Genomic DNA, 21,128 nt, shown 5'->3' with positions numbered 1-21,128 from the left:
ATTGCATCGCTCATCTAGTATTTATGAGATGAATTTGAAGCCAAATTTGGCGTGTTGTTTCTTTGTGGGTCAGCTTTTTTGAAATAAAAAGGGCAAGTTATTTTGTGCCTGCAGTAAGTAAGCTGTGCTGAAATTCCTGTTGGCACATGAAACGAGATGCCGCAAAAATACTTCCAAGGCAAGGATTATGCTTTTTGGCAACAGCAAAGCACTCAGCGTTGTTGTTGTGGTTGTTCGTCTTTCGGCTGCTCCCGTTCGGGGTCGCCACAGTGGATCATCCGTGATGATCCGCATCCTGATTTGGCATAGGTTTTACGCCGGATGCCCTTCCTGACGCAACCCTGGTCGCCTCTTACGACACAGGGATAAGGATTGGGATTCACCATGATTCTGGGCTGCCCTACACCCTCTCATAGCCTGGCCCAGCGCAGAGCTCCCATCCTCAAGCGATCCTCCAACCCAAGCCTCCGAGTAGACGGATTACAGGCGCACGCCACTATGCCGGTTCAAAGCACTCAGCGTATTTCTTGAATATAAAATAACTGGAAAAGCGTCTTCTCGCATATAAACGGGATAGTAGAAGTAGGAGTAATGATAGTAGTAGTGCTCCTCGTATTGTTTGTTTCTTTATCGGTAATAAATTATGATTGTATGCTGATTTTAATAAATGCAAATGGTATTGAAGGTCACTGCTTTGGTAATGTTGTTTGTGCAATAATTTTTTGTGCAATAATAAATACATACCAAGTTTGGTCAAAATCCCATCACTGGCTCACAAGTTAGCGCAGAAACAGAATTTATACCTCACGGGACCTCTGACCTTTGACCTCTTGATCCCATAATCTAATCAGTTTATCTTTACATCATTATACATACTTGTACCAAGTTTGACTTGGATACCTTCAGCCGTTCAGTTATCGCAGAAATGAAAACCGATAAAGGACGAACAGACGGACAACCCAAAAACAATGACTTTGTCAGCGGAGGCATATTCATTTCATAAGTTTGTCATCTCACTCTCATCATCCACTAATTCTCCTGTGTTATTCCCCAATTGGCCCATACTACTCTTAACCCTTCGTTTACCTTTCATATACTAGAATGTCTCACTATCAGTTTGATATTCTTGGCAATGTCCTTTTCATATGCTCTTTTGACCTGCTGAGTTATTTTCTTGACTTCTCTCTGCTTCCTCCATATATATCTTCTTCTTCTTCTTTCGGCTGCTCCCGTTTGGGGTCGCCACAGCGGATCATTCGTATGATCCGCATAGTGATTTGGCACATGTTTTACGCCGGATGCCCTTCCTGACGCAACCCTGGTCGCCTCTTACGACACAGGGATATGGTACACCTATTTTAACCGGGGTATACACCGGCCCAGTATACTGGTACTCATTTCGCCGACCTCGGAAGGATGACAGGCTGAGTCAACCCCCTGGTGTATTAATTCAGTGGCCCAACGGGGCTTGAACTCAGGACCTTTTGGATCCCAAGCCGCTGCCCTAACCACTGCGCCAACACCAGGCTCATTTCCTCCATATATATATATATATATATATATATATATATATATATATATATATATATATATATATATATATATATATATATATATATATGTATATATATATATATGTATGTATATATATATATATATATATATATATATATATATATATATATATATATATATATATATATATATATATGTATATATATATGTATATATATATATATATGTATATATATATATATATATATATATATATATATATAAATATATATATATATATATATATATATATATATATATATATATATATATATATATATACATATATATATATATATATATATATATATATATATGTATATATATATATATGTATATATGTATATATATATATATGTATATATATATATGTATATATATATATATATATATATATATATATACACATTAAAGACCCACCCACATATCTCACCTGTGAATGCAGGGAATAACCAATGAGCTCTCACCTAATCAATTAAACCCAGGTGGCTAGGATAATATAAATATATCGACTCCTCCCGTGTTCTTCCAGCCGAAGAAGTTGCATAAAGCAACCAAGAAAGGCTACCAAAGTAAGCCCTTTACGATTTCAAACCCTTCCCAGAGTTCCTCCACAGCTGTAAAGACATTCACAAATAGTACACACGCCTTCAGCTTCCAGACCAGTTTTATCGCTTCTTGGCGAATCATCAGCGACAGCATTGACAGCAATGCATACCAATGAGACGCCCAAGCATGTACCACATGCAAATGTCAAAAGCAGTCAAAATATAAATAATAAAGACCCACCCACAACTCTCCCCATGTGAATGGAGGGAATAACCAATCAGCTTTCACGCAACACTGGTGAACAAATTTTTTCTTATTATCTGTTGCATGAGATTTTTCAACTTATTCTACGTATTTTTTTCAATGCTGCTTTCAAATCTGAAATCGGTTTTCCTCTACATGCTCTAGTTTTCATGCAATTTGAAACTTGCGATTTTCACAAAAAAGGACACCCATTGCTATTTGCACTCTTGATAACTTAAGAACTTGTGGTGCGATTTCGGACTTTAGTGGAAATATACGATGCCGAAACTGCTAAATAACTATAGACCGTATTGGTTTTGCTGCTAATGATTTGCTCACGATTTATTTGACATCAATTTTCTTTATCTTTATTGATATTTATTCATCTTTATTGATATATATTCTTTATCTTTATTGATATTTATTTATCTTTATTGACATATATTCTTTATCTTTATTGATATTTATTTATCTTTATTGATATATATTCTTTATCTTTATTGATATTTATTTATCTTTATTGATATATATTCTTTATCTTTATTGATATTTATTTATCTTTCTTGATATATATTCTTTATCTTTATTGATATTTATTTATCTTTATTGATATATATTCTTTATCTTTATTGATATTTATTTATCTTTATTGATATATGTTCTTTAACTTTGTTTTTCTTTGTTTCAGATCTGATCATGGCTTCTTCAATAAGACATAAATGTGTAAATAATCCTGATGCATTCTATTATGTATGTGGCTGCTACACACTACTTCGTCAAAAGCGCAATATAACATCGTTTGTAAGGCGTGCCTATAAAGCCTATTTTGATGTTCCCCTTGGCGACCAAGACAAGAAATGGGCTCCTCATATTGTATGTCATAATTGTGAGGAACTGCTTCGTGACTGGACAAAAGGAAAATGAAAGGGTCTGCCTTTTGGAGTTCCCATGGTTTGGCGAGAAACCAAGGACCACATAACTGACTGCTATTTTTGCCTGGTCAACTCAAAGGGTGTCGGCAAGAAAAACCAGCAAAAGATCTCCTATACCTGTATTCCCTCAGCAATTCGACCTACTCCGCACTCTGAGGAACTCCCCGTTCCAGTCTTTAATGGTTTTGTCTTATCTGAAGATGAAGGCAGTGAACATTATCAGCAAGAACACGAGGGTCGTGATGACGGGCTTCAACAAATGGTTTCAGAATCCGAAGCCTCCTCATCTGATACCAAACAGTCATCAGCCCCTCAGCAGTTTAGCCAACCGGAATTGAATGACTTAGTGTGTGATTTGGGGCTCTCCAAGAAAGCAGCTAAGGTATTAGCCTCCAGGCTGCAAGAAAAAAATCTACTTGACCACTCTGCAAATGTTTCATATTTCTGAAAGCGGGACCACATCTTTGTCGCCTTTTTCTCAGAAGACAAGCAGTTTGTTTACTGCCATGATATCCCAGGTCTTCTCAGGCAATTAGGTGTTACTTCGTATAATCCAACAGAATGGCGATTATACCTCTAAGCACAGCCTCAAGTGTATTCTCTTACACAATGGCAATGTTTATGGAGCAGTTCCAGTTGGTCACTCAGTGCATTGGCGAGAAGAACATGACATAAAAATGGTCATTGACTTACTCAAATATCACGAGCACAACTGGATCATTTGTGTGGACCTGAAAATGGTCAACGTTCTCCTTGGTCAACAGAAAGGCTTCACAAAGTTTCCATGCCATCTCTGCATGTGGGACAGCCGAGCTCGAGAGAAACACTGTATCCAGAAGGAGTGGCCCATCCGTGAAACTCTGGAAGCGGGCATGCCAAACATTGTGAATGACCCAATCGTCAGCCAAGAGAAGATCATTTCCCCCCCACTCCATATCAAGCTCGGCTTGATGAAACAGTTCGTGAAGGCATTGAGTACTGATGGTGAATGTTTTCAACATATAGTTTCTGCTTTTCCTGCTTTGTCTTTCGAGAAGATCAAAGCAGGTGTGTTCGATGGACCTCAAATCCGTGCCCTTGTACGTGATGAGGAATTTGTAAGGAAGATGAATGACAAGGAGAAGACAGCGTGGCTGAAGAAAAAAACTTTCTTGGTAACAAAAAGGCAGATAACTATGAGTTTCTGGTTACTAGAATGCTGTTGCCTTTCCGCGATCTTGGGTGCAACATGAGTGTCAAGCTCCATTTCCTGAATAGTCACCTTGATCAATTCCCTGAGAACCTTGGGGCTGTAAGTGAGGAACTGGGAGAGCGCTTCCATCAGGACCTCATGACTATGGAAGAGCGCTACCATAGGCGATGGGACAAAAATTTGATGGCAGACTACTGCTAGAGCATCAAACAAGATTGCCCTGTGGAAGTCCACAAACGCAAGAGCTCCAAGCGCAAATTCTTGCCTGAATAGGACCTATTTGAACTTTGCATTCCATCCTTATCAATTGTTCTGAATCACCTATCGTCTTTATGTCGAAATATATGTTAATTTAAATTTGCTTTTAATTCAAATTGTAACTTACCAATGTTGAAAATGTTGAATTGCAAAATATATGTTTAATATAAATTTGCTTTTAATACAAATTATAACTTACCAAATAAATGTTGATAATGGTGGATTGCAAAAAATCTAGAGCTTACAGAGAGAAACTAACTTCAGATTTGAATTCAGCACACTCAAATTAGGTAAGATCAAGTGCTGGTATCAATGCAACAAAAACTTTGTTCCCCAGTGTGATCAATTAAACCCAAGTGGCTAGTTGTACACCGCTCCTTCCCAATTCCATATCCAGGAGATGCATGACGCCATCACCAGGCACTGTAGGAAGGGAGTACTCAGTTTACACTCTGTTTAATTGTTTGTTTGTTTTTCCAAGCGATATCTCAGCCATCCTTTGAGCTAGGAAGCTGAAATTTGGGGACAAAAGTGAAGATGTACTTTGGCAAAAACGTTTTTTTTTTTTGATAAATCAATGAATTGATTGATTACTTAATTATTATCGATTTATTCATTACTTATTTATTTTATTTCTCATCCTGGCAAAATGAGACATTTTTTGAGCTCGGAAGCTGATATTTGGACATGACAGTGATCAAGTGATTTGGCTATAAACAGTATTTTTGATTTATTAATCAATTAATCGATTAATTATTTTATTTGTTGCTTTCCACGTGATATCTCAGCCATCCTTTCAGCTCGGAAGCTAAAATTTGTGGACAAAAGTGAAGATGTACTTTGGCAAAAACGTTATTTTTCATTTTTGATTCATCAATTAATTGATTAATTATTTAATTATTATCGATTTGTCAATTACTTATTTATTTCATTTCTCATCTGGGCAATATCTCAGGTGCCTTTTGAGTGATGAAGCTGATATTTGGATGACAGTGACCAAGTGATTTGGCTATAAAGGTTATTTTTGATTTATTGATTAATCAATTAATCGCTTAATTATTCATTTTTCGATTCATTACTTTGTTTTCAAAAAGTTACAGATTTGGACAAAACACTGGTGGTTGTCTGCTTTTCCGCAATTGAGAATTTAATTATTTTATCATTATTATTTATTTATTTAAATTATACAATTCATCAATCAATTGTTGAACACCACTCCCTCCCTGAATTATTTCGATTTTTTAAATAACATTTTGGCGGAATGAATACTTATTTAGTGGCAAGGAATGGAGGACGGAAAGCGCTCCGTTGAAGACCAGATCCAAAGACACTCACAGTGGTGCACATAGATGTTTGTAGATCTGAGAAACGAGGAATGTGTCGATCTCTTCGACTGCAACGAGTTACGGGATATTTTGGAGGATATTTTGGAGGATATTTAGACGAATTGACATATAATCACATTATAACCTAATAAATTCTGATCAACAAATTTATTATCTTTCCCAATCAGAGATATTGTATGAATTGTCTTTAAAACATTATTCTACGGATATAATTCCGCGGCATTTGGTGAGGCGGTGCAGATGACGGCAATATTGGGCTTTTCGGTGTTTAATCAAACTTTCGAGGAAATTAATAAGCTTTTAAATGGTCTGTGGTGAATGATATTTGATCGAGTTTATGTGAAAATAGAAAATGTTTGTGGCTGACAGGCTGAATGAAGATGAGGGAAGGAGGAGGAAGATAAGGAATTCAATGTTTCGTCGTGCTGACTGGGTTCTTACAATAAACCATTGCCTCATTGCAGCGAACGACATTGAAGAAGAATCAGCGTCCGTTTGTGAAAGAATTGGCATGACGGCTCGTAAATGTTGGGTGAGACGGGTGTGGAGAATATCACACGCATCGCCATACTGCACGACACACACACACACACAACCACACACACCAAACCACACACCACACACACACCACACACACACCACACACACACCACACACAACCACACACACCACACCACACACACACACACACACCACAACACACACCACACAACCACACACACACACACACACACAAACACACACACACACACACACACACACACACACACACACACACACACACACACACACACACAGACACACACACACACACACACACACACACAACCACACACACACACCACACACACACACACACCACACACAACCACACACACCACACCACACACACACACACACCACACACAACCACACACACCACACCACACACACACACACACCACAACACACACACCACACAACCACACACACCACACAACCACACACACCACACACACACACACACACCACACACACACACACACACATACACACACACACACACGCACACACACACACACACACACACATACACACACACCACACAACCACACACACCACACAACCACACACACACACACACACACACACACACACACACACACACACACACACCACACACACACACACACCACACACACACACACACACACACACACACACACACACACACACACACACACACACACACACACACACACGCACACACACACCACACACACCCCACACACACACTACACACACACACCACACACACCACACACACACTACACACACACACACCACACACACACCACACAAAAACACACTACACACACACACACCACACACACACACACACCACACACACACACCTAATCATTTGTTACACTAACACACACACACACACCATTTGTTACACCAACACACACCTAATCATTTGTTACACTAACACACACATACACACACACCATTTGTTACACTTACACATACACCATTTGTTACACTAACACATACACACACCATTTGTTACACTAACACATACACACACCATTTGTTACACTAACACATACACACACCTAATCATTTGTTACACTAACACACACACACACACCATTTGTTACACTAACACATACACACACCTAATCATTTGTTACACTAACACACACACACACCATTTGTTGCACCAACACACACCTAATCATTTGTTACACTAACACACACACAAACACCATTTGTTACATTAACACATACACACATACCATTTGTTACACTAACACACACACACCATTTGTTACACTTACACATACACACCATTTGTTACACTAACACATACACACACACCATTTGTTACACTAACACATACACACACCATTTGTTACACTAACACGCACACACACACCATTTGTTACACTAACACACACACACCATTTGTTACACACACACACACACACACACACACACACACACACACACACACACACAATCACATTTCTGCTGTTTTATCTTGAAACTAGCAGGGGTACCTGGTGTTGCTAGGCAACATCGGGTCCCTCTTCTCCTCCCACCCCACCCCTTGAGGGATGAATTAATCAATATGGCTGAAATAATGATGCTATATGTAATGTACTCGATAGACAGGGACGAAGGCTCTGAAGTGGGAACAACAGGTTTTATTCAGACACGGGTACAACACAGCACAGCATCGGAACATGGACGGGTCACATGACTCTGCTTAACCATGCCCCGGTGCATTAGCATCAACTACTGATACATCTCATCTCCCCCCCCCTTTTTATTTAATTTTATTTTATTCTATTTAATTTTTTTTACAAATCAAGATGCTCAGGAGGCTTACAGATACGAGCTGATCTTCTAAGGGCGGGTGGAGGGATGTACTTGCTTGCAACTGCTGTGGGCTTCTCAATAAGGGGTACAGGGTCGGGAAGGCATTCAGGTACATTGATGGGTGAAAAGCTTTCACGAGGAAACACCTCAGGTTCAAACGCAGGTGATGTTAATACAGGAGTGGGTGACAAAGGCACTTGAGCCGGTTCCATGTTTGGCTCCCCATGACGTAACCTGAGTTAGTCAACATGTTTACACATGCATCTACCATCACACAACTTCACAAGAAACATTCATTTCACCAATATTATCGATAATGATGCCAGATAACCACTTGGTTCCACATCCTGAAATCACACGAACACAGGATCATCGATCTGGAAGTTATGGTATACAGACATTTGGTCGTGACTGTTTCTGTTGATGCTTGTTATTCTCGACCTCGACCGTTATGTCCGGGTGCACCAATGATAACCGTGTTGTTAATTCACGACCAATCAGAAGCTTAGCAGTTGAGCGACCAGTGGTTTGATGTGGTCTGGTGCGGTCGTTGAGCAACACACGAGCTGGACGAGATTGAATGGAGCCTTCCTTGACGTCATTTGTGGACACAGCGATGCACTGCTCTGGCACATGCTCCCATACCTGACCTAACCTGACCTTGACATGGCTTTGACCATTCTTGATCTGAACAGCACGTTCGGCTTGACCATTATTGGCACGTTTGTAGGGGGCAGATGTGTCGTGCTTAATGCCATTCATGTTACAAAAGTTCTGAAACTCTGAACTCGTAAATGACGATCCATTATCTGATACAATGTAGTTTGGAATACCATGTTGCGCAAACATGGTACGTAGAGCTTCAATTGTTACAGGAGAGGATGAGGGTGGCACCACAAGAGCTTCAATCCATTTGGAATGGGCATCAACTACGATAAGGAAAAGCTTCCATTGAAATGGACCAACATGGTTGATGTGCATTTAGTCTGGACCATGGTTTTGATGGCCATGACCAGATGGCCAATGGAGACTGTGGCAGTGTCTTGGCATGGGCTTGACAAGTGTAACAGTGGCATGCACTGGACTCATGTCACTGTCCAAACCAGGTCACCAAACATGGGCTCGGACAATAGCCTTCATGGTGACTATGCCTGGATGAGCATTGTGGAGTTCTCTGATAATTTTCCCACGGAGTTTCGGCGGAATTATCACTTGGCTACCGCAAAGCAGGCAGTCTGCATCAATAGAGAGCCCATCCTTTCGTATGAGGTATGGTTTCACCCCTTCCGGTAGTCATGCCCAATCAGCTGACATAACACAGCGTTTAATTTGTGACAAATCTGGATTGCTATTGGGAGCACAAGCAATCTGCTTCGCGGTTACCGGTGCCTCATCGTTAATGACGTTAGCCATGAGATGAATGATATCGCCAGATTGTGGAGGTTCTGCGATGGTTACGGGAAGCAGCAAGCGACTGAGCACGTCAGCACAGTACAATTCCTTACCTGAGCGATAAACCAATGAATTGTCATAACTGGCAAGGGTCAGTGCCCAACGTTGTACACGACCTGATGATGTGGGCAGAATGGCTCTGGTTTCTCCCAGGAGACCTAACAACGGTTTGTGATCAGTCTCATTGGTAATATTGTTGTGGAAATGGCCCTTAGTGTGTTATTAAATGTAGGATTAGCCCAAATTCCCCCTTAAATGCATGTTTAGCCAGGTTGTTCGGTAATTGGACGTCACGTGTGTCGGGAGGTGTAGCAGGCTGTCCATTTTTCATACAGTGGTGGTGTGCCGAGAGGCGGTTTTCTTCTTCTTCCTTCCCCCCTCCGAACCATTCCCCGCCCAGCGCTCTGAGAGTGTCGGTCGGCGAGACGTGTCGGCAGCCGATTGGTGGAGGGCAGCTGCAATCTCGAGCCATGGACCAATCACGGGTCCCCGGGGGAGTGTCCAAAGGGGCAAGCGCCAGGAAGGCAAGGGTGGAACTGCCTGAGCGTCGAGTCGGGCGATCGGCAGTAAGAGGAACTGTATGAGGGTTTTTGCGATCGGCTTTCGTGAAAAGGTCGCCCCGAAAGGCAAGAGGAACTGGATGAGGTCAATCTGCCTTCTGCGGGCTGAGAAACGACTGAGAGTCTGCCTTCTGCTGGATGAGAGGCTGCTGGTGTCAAGTCTACGATCTGCTTGATGAGGAGTGACTTGACGGCTGTTCCTCCTCGGCGATGGACCCAGCATGCAGGTCGTCCCCAGGTTCATCCTGTCCTGAATCCAACCACAGAGCCTCTGACTGTCTTTGCTCCTGGCACAGCTCGACATGCTTTTCCATCCCGTCGATCCGCCTGTGGAGCCCAACACCCTGATTTGGCCAAATCAGGTGAGCAGGCCAGCCCTGGATTTGTATGATGGACCTTGTGAAAAGCCAGCTGGAGCACACCGTGGATCTTTCGCTCTTGTGCCGTCAACCTTACGGGGGCTGAACATGCTGAGGCTGGTGCATGGGCGGTGCGACAAAAGGACGACGCCGCCATCTTGCCACGCGGCGTGTTCGAGCTTCGGCACTCAAATCTGTTGACATCGCTTCTCACGAGCCGCATTCGTGCCTTTGACACTTTCCCCTCGTCCATGAGGAATCACCAAGTACTCTGCATTTTGTCTGCATGTTGTCTGCATGTCATCCAGGCCTAAGGTTTATCTCCCTAGGGTTCCCTTTGAAACCCGTAATCCGTAGCTCCCTAGTTAAGAGCGGGTTATACATTAATTATAACGTTCGTGAATGTTTTGCTTGTGTCGTATTCCTCGATGTGTCCCCAATAAATCTGGCTCATTCATATGAAAGTTGCCGCCTTGAGTTTATTCGTGCTGTGCTGAGGAACAATTCGCTCGATTTGTATTTAAAACCAAAATGGTTACGGACTGCAATACTTCGCTCGGTCTCTGACAAACCCAGTCTATAACCAGGGTCTATTTCCCCAACTGGCAAGGCACAGGTGTACGTTGGTGTCGTAATCTGAGGCGCGTGACCCGAGGCCTGTGCCGAACCAGCCGGCGTTATAACCCCAGAGACGGCAGTGCTGTTAAGTGACGCTGAATCTTCAACATTTGGCTGTCAAGAGTAGGGTGCGAACCCCCCCCCCCCCATCGCCGAATCTATAACAATATGTCTTCCAAAGATATATTGGTGCATCTTTAAGGTGCCCCAGACACACGCTAATACTTCTTGTTCTACTTGAGCATAGTAATGTTCAGTGTCAGATAGGGTTCATACCGGTTCCATTTGTTTGCAACAATGCACACCCAATGCCATATGAAGAGCTATCACAACTGAGAATAAGTTTCTTGGATGGGTCATAATGGACAAGCAATGGCGAGGAGGACAGCATGGTTTTCGTGGCCTTGAACACTTGTTTGGGCAGCTTCCCATTTCCAGACAACACCTTTCCTGAGGAGAAGATGCAGAGGCTCGACGGTTGTGCTTAGTTGAGGCAGAAAATTACCAAAGTAGGTCAACATACCCATAGATGCACGAAGTTCTGAAATGTTTTGTGACATTGGTGCATTCGCAATTGCTTCAACTTTGCTCAGAGAGGGCAAAATGCCTTGACAGTAGATTTGATGGCCCAGGTATTCAACTTCACGTTCCATAAAGGTACACTTCTCACGCCTTAGGCGTAACCTAGCTTTTGACAGCCGATTGAGGACTTTGTTTAGGTTCTCGAGGTGTTCATGTCGTGACTTACAAGTCACTAGTATGTCATCTTGGAATATGACTGTCTTTTGTACAGTTTTCAATTATGTCTCCATCTTGCGTTGGAAGATGGTGCAGCAGATCATATGCCAAGTGGGCATCTGTTGTACATGTAGAGTCCTCGATGAGTGTCGATGCATGTATAGGGCTTGGAATAATCATACAGTTCCATTTGAGCATAAGCATTGGTCAAGTCAAGCTTAGTGAATGTCTGGCAATCCATAAGAGTTGTGAACAGATCCTCTGCTTTGGGCAACAGGGTAGCCATCCAGCTTAGAATAGCAGTTAATCATCGTTTTGTGGTCCTCACAAATGTGCACTGTTCCATCTGCTTTGAGTATTGGAACGATAGGTGCTGCCCAGTCAGAGTACTCGACTGGTGAGATGATGCCCTCACTGTGCAGGCGGTCAAGCTCACATTCGATCATTGATTGCATCATGTGGGGCACAGGTCGAGCCTTCTGGAACAATGGCTGAGCAACTGCAGAAACATGAATCCTCACTTTGGGCCCTGTGAATGTGCCAACACCATCGCTGAACAGGCCAGGGTACTTGTTGAGCACGGTATCGTATCCAGCATCAGAGTTGGAGACTCTGTTTACCTCACTCTAATTAAGTCTGATTATTCATAACCAATCTCAGCCTAAGAGGGTTGGTCCTTTTCCACGCACTATCAGTCGTGGTAGGACATGAGTGCTGTTTCCATATCCAACAGTTATGTTAGCTGAGCCAACAACACGAACCACCTCCTTGGTGTATGTTCTCAAGTCAGTTAGATACAGGCCAGAGTGCAGGAACCTTTCTTGGAGGGTAGATGGAGGTGAACTTGCTCTCGCTCATAATTGATCCAGAAGTGCCGGTATCAACTTCCATCCTCACCAGGATCTTATCGATTGTTACATCAACTATAATTGGAGCATCGGAGCTCTTTGTTCCAACAGAGAAAACCTCATGAAGTTCCTCACTTGACTCTCGGCTGTAGGCTATGCTCTGTGACATATCGTCTGCTGCATCAGGGTTCACCCCAATGTGATAAACAGGAGACAAGTTCTTCGACTTGGATCGAGAACGACACTTCAAGTGTACCCGCTTACCACAGTTGTCACAGGTATAATTCCTGCACCAACATTGGAAAGCTTGATGATTACCACCATAATGCCAACAGTTACCCCAACCTTTCGGGTAGATTCAGAAATGTCAGTAGGTGGAGGTGAATTTGGTGGCTTCATAAAACACTTTTGCTTGTAGCCAAAGGTTACCTTGTTAATCGATGGGTCCTGCTGGATAACTTTTGACTTGTTAGAGATCACACGCAGGGTCTTGGCAGTTTGCAGATACGCAGTGGCTATTTCCATGACTTTAGCCAAATTGGGGCCGGATTCTGGAAGGAGTTTCCGCAGAATTGAGTCGTCATTGATGCCGATTATAAAGAAATCACGTAACATCTCTTAGAGTTCATCTGTAAACTCACAATGTTCGGCCAGTCAGTGTAAATCATCCACGAATTTGGATGCTAACTGACCATCTTGACAATGGTGGGTATAAAATTTATATCTCGAGACAATCTTACCCGGTTTAGGGTGATCATGTCTTTTCACAAGATTGATGAGCTCTTCATACGAGTTGTCAGAAGGTTTGGCTGGGGAAAAAAGTTATTTGATGAGGCTGTACGTCGGAGCGTCGCATACGGTTAATAATACAGCTCGCCGCCTTTCAGCGTCCTCATCGGTGTCCATTTTGTTTGCCACGAAGTACTGCCACAGACGATTGGTGTCATCTTCCCAATCATCCCCCACTGTGTATTCTTGCAATGTGCTGATGCACGAAGACATCCTCATTGCCATTGTAATGTACTCAATGGACAGGGATGAAGGCTCTAAAGTGAGAACAAAAGGTTTAATCCCGACACGGGCACAACACAGCACAGCATCGGAACATGGACGGGTCACATGACTCTGCTTAACCACGCCCCGGTGTACCCATGTCTGCATGCATTTGCCTAAACTACTGATACATCTCATTATCGATGTTTATCCTCATCGCCATGTCACATAAAATGAAAATTAACATAACTTCACTGGGCAGTGTATATTAGCATTAAGATCGCTGCCGTGATTGCTGCGGATAAAACATGCATTACCTCGTTTGAGTTGTAATCAAAATGTTACTTTTTTCCCTCAAAACGGTATCTTCATCTAATGATAGAAGAAGCATTGTTCATCTTCAAATGTACATGACGCCTTTAAAACAATCTGAGGTATGTGAAGAGAAAAAGATGGTGGTGATTTCTGGAGGGCGTGGCCCAAAGAATGGGTGGCGCTTATGACCCACCCACAGACAGACAGACCCACAGACACAAACTCAGCTTTATATATAACTATACGACTCGTGAACCCGTTGGGTTCCCGTTGTGACAGCGGTTGATGAAAAAAATCATTTCAAGAAAAAAAAAAAAGATAGCTCAAGCGAACTGTACCGCTGAGGTTGTTTGCATTGATCAAATTCTCCCAAAAAGTACTTGACTGAATCGGGAATTGATTTTTTAAATAATTTTTTCGTTGCCAAATTTGAACGAAACTTGATACTGCACATCGCAGACGAATGGTGAGTAAGGTGGCCCGAAAATGTTTGTGCTATCGTGTACCGTTTTGGCTGTATTTCGAAGCATACATACATACATACATACATATATATGAGGCGCCGCGAGGAGGAGTGATGTAAGGGACACATCGGCCATTTTGGAGTTAATGTCATATAGCACTATTTTAAGCCTTACTATTTTAAGCCTATCATCCGAGCCTATCATCATCATCATATCATTAAAAAAAATGTCGCTTATATCACTCCTCCTCGCGGGGCCTCGTATACAAGATGAGAGTTTTAGTAATGTATATATTCTGGCTCTATTGTCCTGATTCATTGATTCATGAATCAATCATTCTATCCATCCACCGCATTTTCATCCTCGCTTCATTAATACAGTGCAGTACTGCAGTCAGTTTTCTTCAGAAAAAAATTAATATATCTATTCCTGTAGTTGATTGAAATGCCATTTTAAACAGATTTCTTCATTCCGTACTTGGCTTAAAGGTCACACAATATAATGTCAAATCCCAGTCATATCTTCAGCATCCTATTTCAAGTCTAACTCTCGCCAAAGTAGAAATTCTAAAAGCAGACATTTGGCGTTGGTGTCATCTTATTCACTTAAATTTTTTTTGTACCTGGATAAGACCAATATAGCGACAACCCCAACAGCGTGCTCTCAATCAATGAAAGCAATTGTTCGAATCAATCGATCATGGATGTAACACTGATTTATTTAATTACCATTTACAAGTTCAGTATTTTTCTTCAAACCTTTCCCTTTCCTTGCCTTATCACCCTGACAGCTATGTCCGCAGCCCGCCTTCCACCCCGCGTTCTTGAAGTGATCTTCTCATACCTGGACCCCCATGACCTGCTCACCTGCGCGCTGACTTGCCGTCGCTGGCTGCGCTGTCTCTCTGATGAGAATGGCGATGTATGGCGAGCACTTTGCATGCGGTTTCTCACCGCTGATGCACTCAAGTCGGACGTTCTCTGCAATGTCCCTTCTTACAAGGCTAAGGTAGGCCTGGTGTTGGCTTTGTGGTTAGGGTGGCGGCTTGGGATCCTAGGGTCCTGAGTTCAAGCCCCGTTGGCCGCTGAATTAAAATACACCAGGAGGTTGACTCAGCCTGTCATCCTTCCGAGGTCGGCAAAATGAGTACCAGTGTACTGGTAAGGGGGACACTGCATCAGCGGCATGGCCGCGTCCCAACCAATGATGCAACCCGCAGCCACAGGCTGCACTCGATAGAGAAGCAAGGCTAAGGTGGTTCATGTTCAAGGTTGGGTTATAGAAAACTGGCAATGAAGAATAAGCTTCTAAGTCAACATGGACAAAGGTAGAAGTAAGTGTTTTGTTGAGCTATGAATGACCTGTAGTGAGCAACCAATGAATGTGCGTTTGGTTAACCTTTTTTAGCTTATCTGGAATTTACATTCCAGATAAGGTATTGTCATCAAGCGCCATCCGTCCGTCCGTCTCCTTTTTCGACTTCTCCTGCCAAACCGCTGGGCCGATCAGCTGAAAATTTGCAGCAACGTTCCTCTTCTGACTGGTAACAGGAATTGCAAAGCTCGTTCCGGTCGCATGACTTTAATGATGTCAAAATGGCCGACTTCATAAATTTCCTCAAAGATCTTCTCCAAACCCACCAGTCAGAATGCTACCAAATTTGGGTGACAACATTTGGACAGAATCCTGATGTTAAATTACGGAGGCCATGCCGATAAATGACTGAAAGTGTGTCAAAATGATGGTCCTACAAATTCCTTCCAAAATCTACTGATCTACCAGTCAGAATGCTACCAATTTTGGGTTTCAACATTAGGCCAGGGTAGGGATGTTAAATTGTTGGTCATTCCGATCATGTTACTGGAAGTGTGTCAAAATGGCCAACTAGGTCAATTTTTGGGAAAAATCGCATCAATTCCTTCAAAAATTTTCTTCTCCAGACTCAACAGTCAGAATCCAACTGAATTTGGGTCACAACATTCGGACACAGTCGAAAGGCTAATTTGCAGGAGCCATGCTGATCACATGACCGCAAGTATGTCAAAATGGCGGTCATGAAAATTCCTTCTAAAATCTTCTTGTCCAGACCCACCTGTCAGAATGCTACCAAATTTGGGTTACGATATTAGGACAGGGTCGTGATATTAAATTGCGGAGGTCATGCCGATCACTTGACCGAAAATGTGTCAAAATGGCTGACCGAGTAAAATATTTGGAAAATCATGTAAATTCCTTCAAAAATATTCCTCACCAGTCCCATCAGTCAGAATCCCACCCAGTCCCAGTCAGAACACCAGAATTATGCCAGGGCCCAGGTAAGCTACAGGTCCAATGGTCATATTTTAGTTTTTGGTTGGAAGGTCTACAGAAAGCTGTGTCAGTGTTTACTAATCTGCAATTTTCGATGGTCTGGATCCGTTTATGACTGCAGGACCGGTTTGTCATAAGGCTGCATTTTTGTTTTGCATGTGGAAATCTTCACTATTCAGCAGGGTCCACCGCTGTCTATGTGGATTGTTCATTTGGAGAGCCAAATAAATATCTCATGGCGATCATAATATTTTTTTTCACTATTTAAATTTATCCATGTAACAGGGGAAGCTTTGCTGGTTAATCTAATGGCTCACCACCACCATTCAAGCCAATAATTGTCAAAAACTGTTAAATGGGACAATTCCAGAGAAGGTATCCTCAGCTTTAAAAGACAACCTTTCAGAGCACAAAGGATTCCCCAAAGGAACCTGAACCAGGAAGCCCTTTTGAAGAATGTGGTTGAAGAACGAAGCATTTATTGTCTGTTGTAGTTTTTGTTTTTGTACATAAAATGTAGGCTAATGGAAGAGTGAGGTGACAGACGTAAAAAAAGGCACCGAGCTGACATTGCAGCAGTGGGGCCATGGTTGTACACAATAAACAAGCAAATTAATGAACAGGGGGAGGAGAGACAGAGACAGAGACACAGAGAGAGAGGGAGAGAGACAGACATACAGACAGAGAGAGAAAATGAAAGAAAGAAAGCATTCACTTGCAAGAAGAGCGTTGGGTCGTATAAATTAATGGGGTGGAAAAGATCATGAGTAGGGACGGGTGATGAGATGACATGGTGATTCAATGCCTGCTCAAAGGCCTCGAGGGAAGAGTGTAAAAGAATAGTCTCAATGATGTGGTTCCACAAACTGGAACCCTTGGATTTAATAGCTGAGTGTGATTTTTTCCTTTCTTACGCTATGATAATAGTAATTAGGTGGTTTGGGAGTAGTTTCATCTGAGTTAGTATTTTTCAACTTTTAATGTTTTATCCCCATGCTTTTTGAACAAAAAAAGACAGGGGGATATTGTCATCAACTTTGTCTGTCCATCCCGTCACACTATCTCCTCCTGAGTGGTTGTGCAGAAATTCACCAAACTTGATAATTATGATCATCACATGGCAAGAATGTGGGATAGCAGTATCATTTTGGCCCAGCCTCCTGGGGTCAGGTAAAAGGTGTCAAATACCCCCAAAAATGCAATTATGAGCACATTTGTAAACATTTTCAATGAAACTTTGTATATCCAATCAAAATTGGCTGATGCATGAAATATGTAGTGATTTTTTTTTGGGGGGGGGGTTCATGCCCCAGGGGGTGGAGACCCTGGGTCACAGGGCTCAAAATGGGCAAAACAAAAAAATTAACTCTAAATTTGATATTGGGTCATTCCTGGTGGAACTTTTTGCCATCTTTCAAGTTTCCTTTAGGTAGTAAACGTGGGGATTTGCAATGGCATACCATCCACTTCAATCTAATTATTATTTTTCAAATTTTGTAACATTTTTATGGATGTTTACAATTATTTGTTTTCCACTTCCCCCCTCAATCTCTCTCTTCTGAAGAAAAAGAAAATGTATATTATGCTTCCCTATTTGAACTTTTGTAATTCTAGTAACATTGTTGTTGGTGTTATAACATTGTGTCCCATCTCTAGGTGCGTGCAGCACGACATGCTTGGAACCAACATGACTGCTCCCGAAATATATTTGTGAAGCGTAACGGCTTCACGCTGCATCGCAACCCTGTGGCACAAAGCACGGATGCCGCACGTGGGCGCAGGGGATTCTCTGATGGACGGCATGCCTGGGAAGTCTGGTGGGAGGGTCCCCTGGGCACCGTCGCTGTGGTTGGTGTTGCGACGCGTCGTGCTCCCTTGCAAAGTCAGGGGTATGTAGCGCTGCTCGGCAGTGATGAGCAGAGCTGGGGATGGAACCTGGTAGAAAATCAACTCCTGCACGGAGGTGAGGTTGGAGGGACATTCCCACAATGCAACAATGCACCACGGTACCAGGTGAGGTAGTTTTCAGGGTGAACGTTTACCACTTTGGAGCAATTCATTTTATGTTGGCATGAATGAATTGTATATTTTATTTTGTCTTTTTATCTGAGGAAGATGTCTTTTTATCCAAAATACATCAGTGCAACGAGTGATTCGCCCATCAACCCGGAAAAAATTGCTTCCCCCCTAATAAAATATGAGGGTGAAAAAAATATGACAAGATCTCACATGCCCCAAATTGTAGGGAAGGTTACATTCTTGCGAGCAAACATCGTACAATTAAATATTTCCTAATCTTATTTTCTTGCTGAATTCTAATTAAGAGATTAAACTTTGATTTTCAGATAAGTTTTTATGATTTGTAACTGTTATAATATTACCACTGGGCACCACCATCTTCTTTACAAGTTTAATGTAAACATCACATATGTACTCTGGCTGAATCCTCTCGACGTCATCGTTGGAGTCCCTTGGGTCTCCACACCGATAGTACCTGTGACTGTGATGGTCCAGAAGCACACCAGTGGAGAGTGCGTTCTGATGAGTCATATTAATGTTGTTTACAAGTTCGCACATGCATGCTATGCACACCAACAGTGCCCAGGCTGCCCATTAACATCATTGACTAAAGTGTTGGGTATAAATCCATGCATGTCTGTGATTTTTAAAATAACCCCCTTTTCCCATTTTCCACAAAAATGAGGACATTAAAAAAATTAACCCCTCCTGCCCCCCCCCGCCTCACAACCTCCTTCCCTCCCCCCTCCCATTTTTTGGAATAACAAGGCGTGGGATTTTGTTCCATTGCGAGTTCCTTTCTCAGTTCCGGTGTCGCAATGATGCATCGCCGGGACTCCTCATGTCCCAAACATGCTCCTTATATTTTATTCACATGGCACGGGTACACAGCCTGGGGGTGAACAGCTTGTTCAATAATAAACCCCACCTTAAAAAAAAATTCACAGCAGGTGATTGTGAAAAAACACCCTTTTAAAAAATTTGGAGTCCCCAATTGCATGCAAAAAACGTTTGCATATACCACATCTTGTATGAGAGTGACTACACTGGGACAAGCCATTATTCATTCGTTGGGCATGTAGGCTGTAAACATGGATTGGTTCATTCCAAGAATCGTTGGTAGACAAGAAGAAGCCAATTCTGCGTTAGTTGTATCAACAAACACTCAAACTGAAACAAGTCAGTCTGCGAGAAAGCACTGGCTGGTTTTCCAGAAAAGCAACGGAGGCCTTCAAATGTACCCCCAAATGCCTGTTGTGAGTCACCCGGAACGGCCCACATGCAAGGTGTTGTGAAGATTGACCCTTCCATTAATGGACCAACAAATGTGAATAAATTTCCCGCCGATCAGTATGAAAAATGGGTGCACCATAAAACTGGTCATGGTAAGTAATATTACAATATTGGTGCAGTTGAATCATGCCTTCTAAGTATCCCGGGTTAAATTACCCGATTTTGGTGATGGTGATGATGAGGAAGGTGACTGGCATTTATTACTGGAGTAGTCAACCATGCTGGGAATGGATGAAGGAAGAAGGAGAGGGAGAGGCAGACCTTATATGTGCTTGATTGATGGAGTTCAAGGCTGCAACCAAGCTCTGTGTGCCAGAGCTTAGGGAAGCAGCACAGATAAGGATGTTCGGAGAAATCTGATCATGAATGTCACCAGAAGTCGGCCACAACTTGGTGGAACGAGACAACTACACAAATCCTACAGTTGTTACTGAACCTCAATCATCATATACAATTATGATTACATGTGTGCAAAAGAGCTTGAGTGTGCCATTGTGTGCTAAACAGTGTCCAAAACAAAAGAAAAGTTAACAATAGAAAGTGGGCTCGCTCAACCTAAAAGTGCCCCATAAACAATTTCACAGGACCGGTTCTTTTGGAAGAAAACAATTCAAGAGCCTTTTCTCAATGTTAAAATGCCAAACTGATAAAAGCATGTCAAAATTAATCTGGACTTGCACAATGTTTTCTTTGATATGTTTTCCCAAGACATTATTGA

The 21,128-nt window shown here is 42.3% G+C and overlaps 1 protein-coding gene across 3 annotated transcripts in view; it reads left to right on the top strand.

Moving 5' to 3' along the window:
* Positions 1–6,283: 6,283 nt before the first annotated feature.
* FBXO45 (F-box protein 45) overlaps positions 6,284–21,128 on the top strand; it is a 32,865-nt gene continuing 18,020 nt past the window's right edge. The window contains exons 1-4 of one of the 3 annotated variants that reach the window (XM_085867684.1): positions 6,284–6,300; positions 6,444–6,606; positions 15,579–15,796; positions 18,755–19,111. In XM_085867684.1, the coding sequence (XP_085723810.1) occupies positions 6,600–6,606; positions 15,579–15,796; positions 18,755–19,111 (582 nt within the window). In that variant the 5' untranslated portion in view covers positions 6,284–6,300; positions 6,444–6,599. Of the gene's footprint in view, positions 6,301–6,367; positions 6,607–15,578; positions 15,797–18,754; positions 19,112–21,128 lie in introns of those variants that run through there. The other 2 variants (XM_085867689.1, XM_085867675.1) reach the window with 2 other exon arrangements.

The sequence above is a fragment of the Eptatretus burgeri genome, chromosome 2 (genome assembly GCF_056783735.1).
Source record: "Eptatretus burgeri isolate ZD-2024b chromosome 2, Ebu_testis_v1, whole genome shotgun sequence".
In the NCBI taxonomy this organism is placed as follows: domain Eukaryota; kingdom Metazoa; phylum Chordata; class Myxini; order Myxiniformes; family Myxinidae; genus Eptatretus; species Eptatretus burgeri.
The sequence above is the reverse complement of the archived record's forward strand: the minus strand, read 5'-3'. Positions and strand labels throughout refer to the sequence as shown.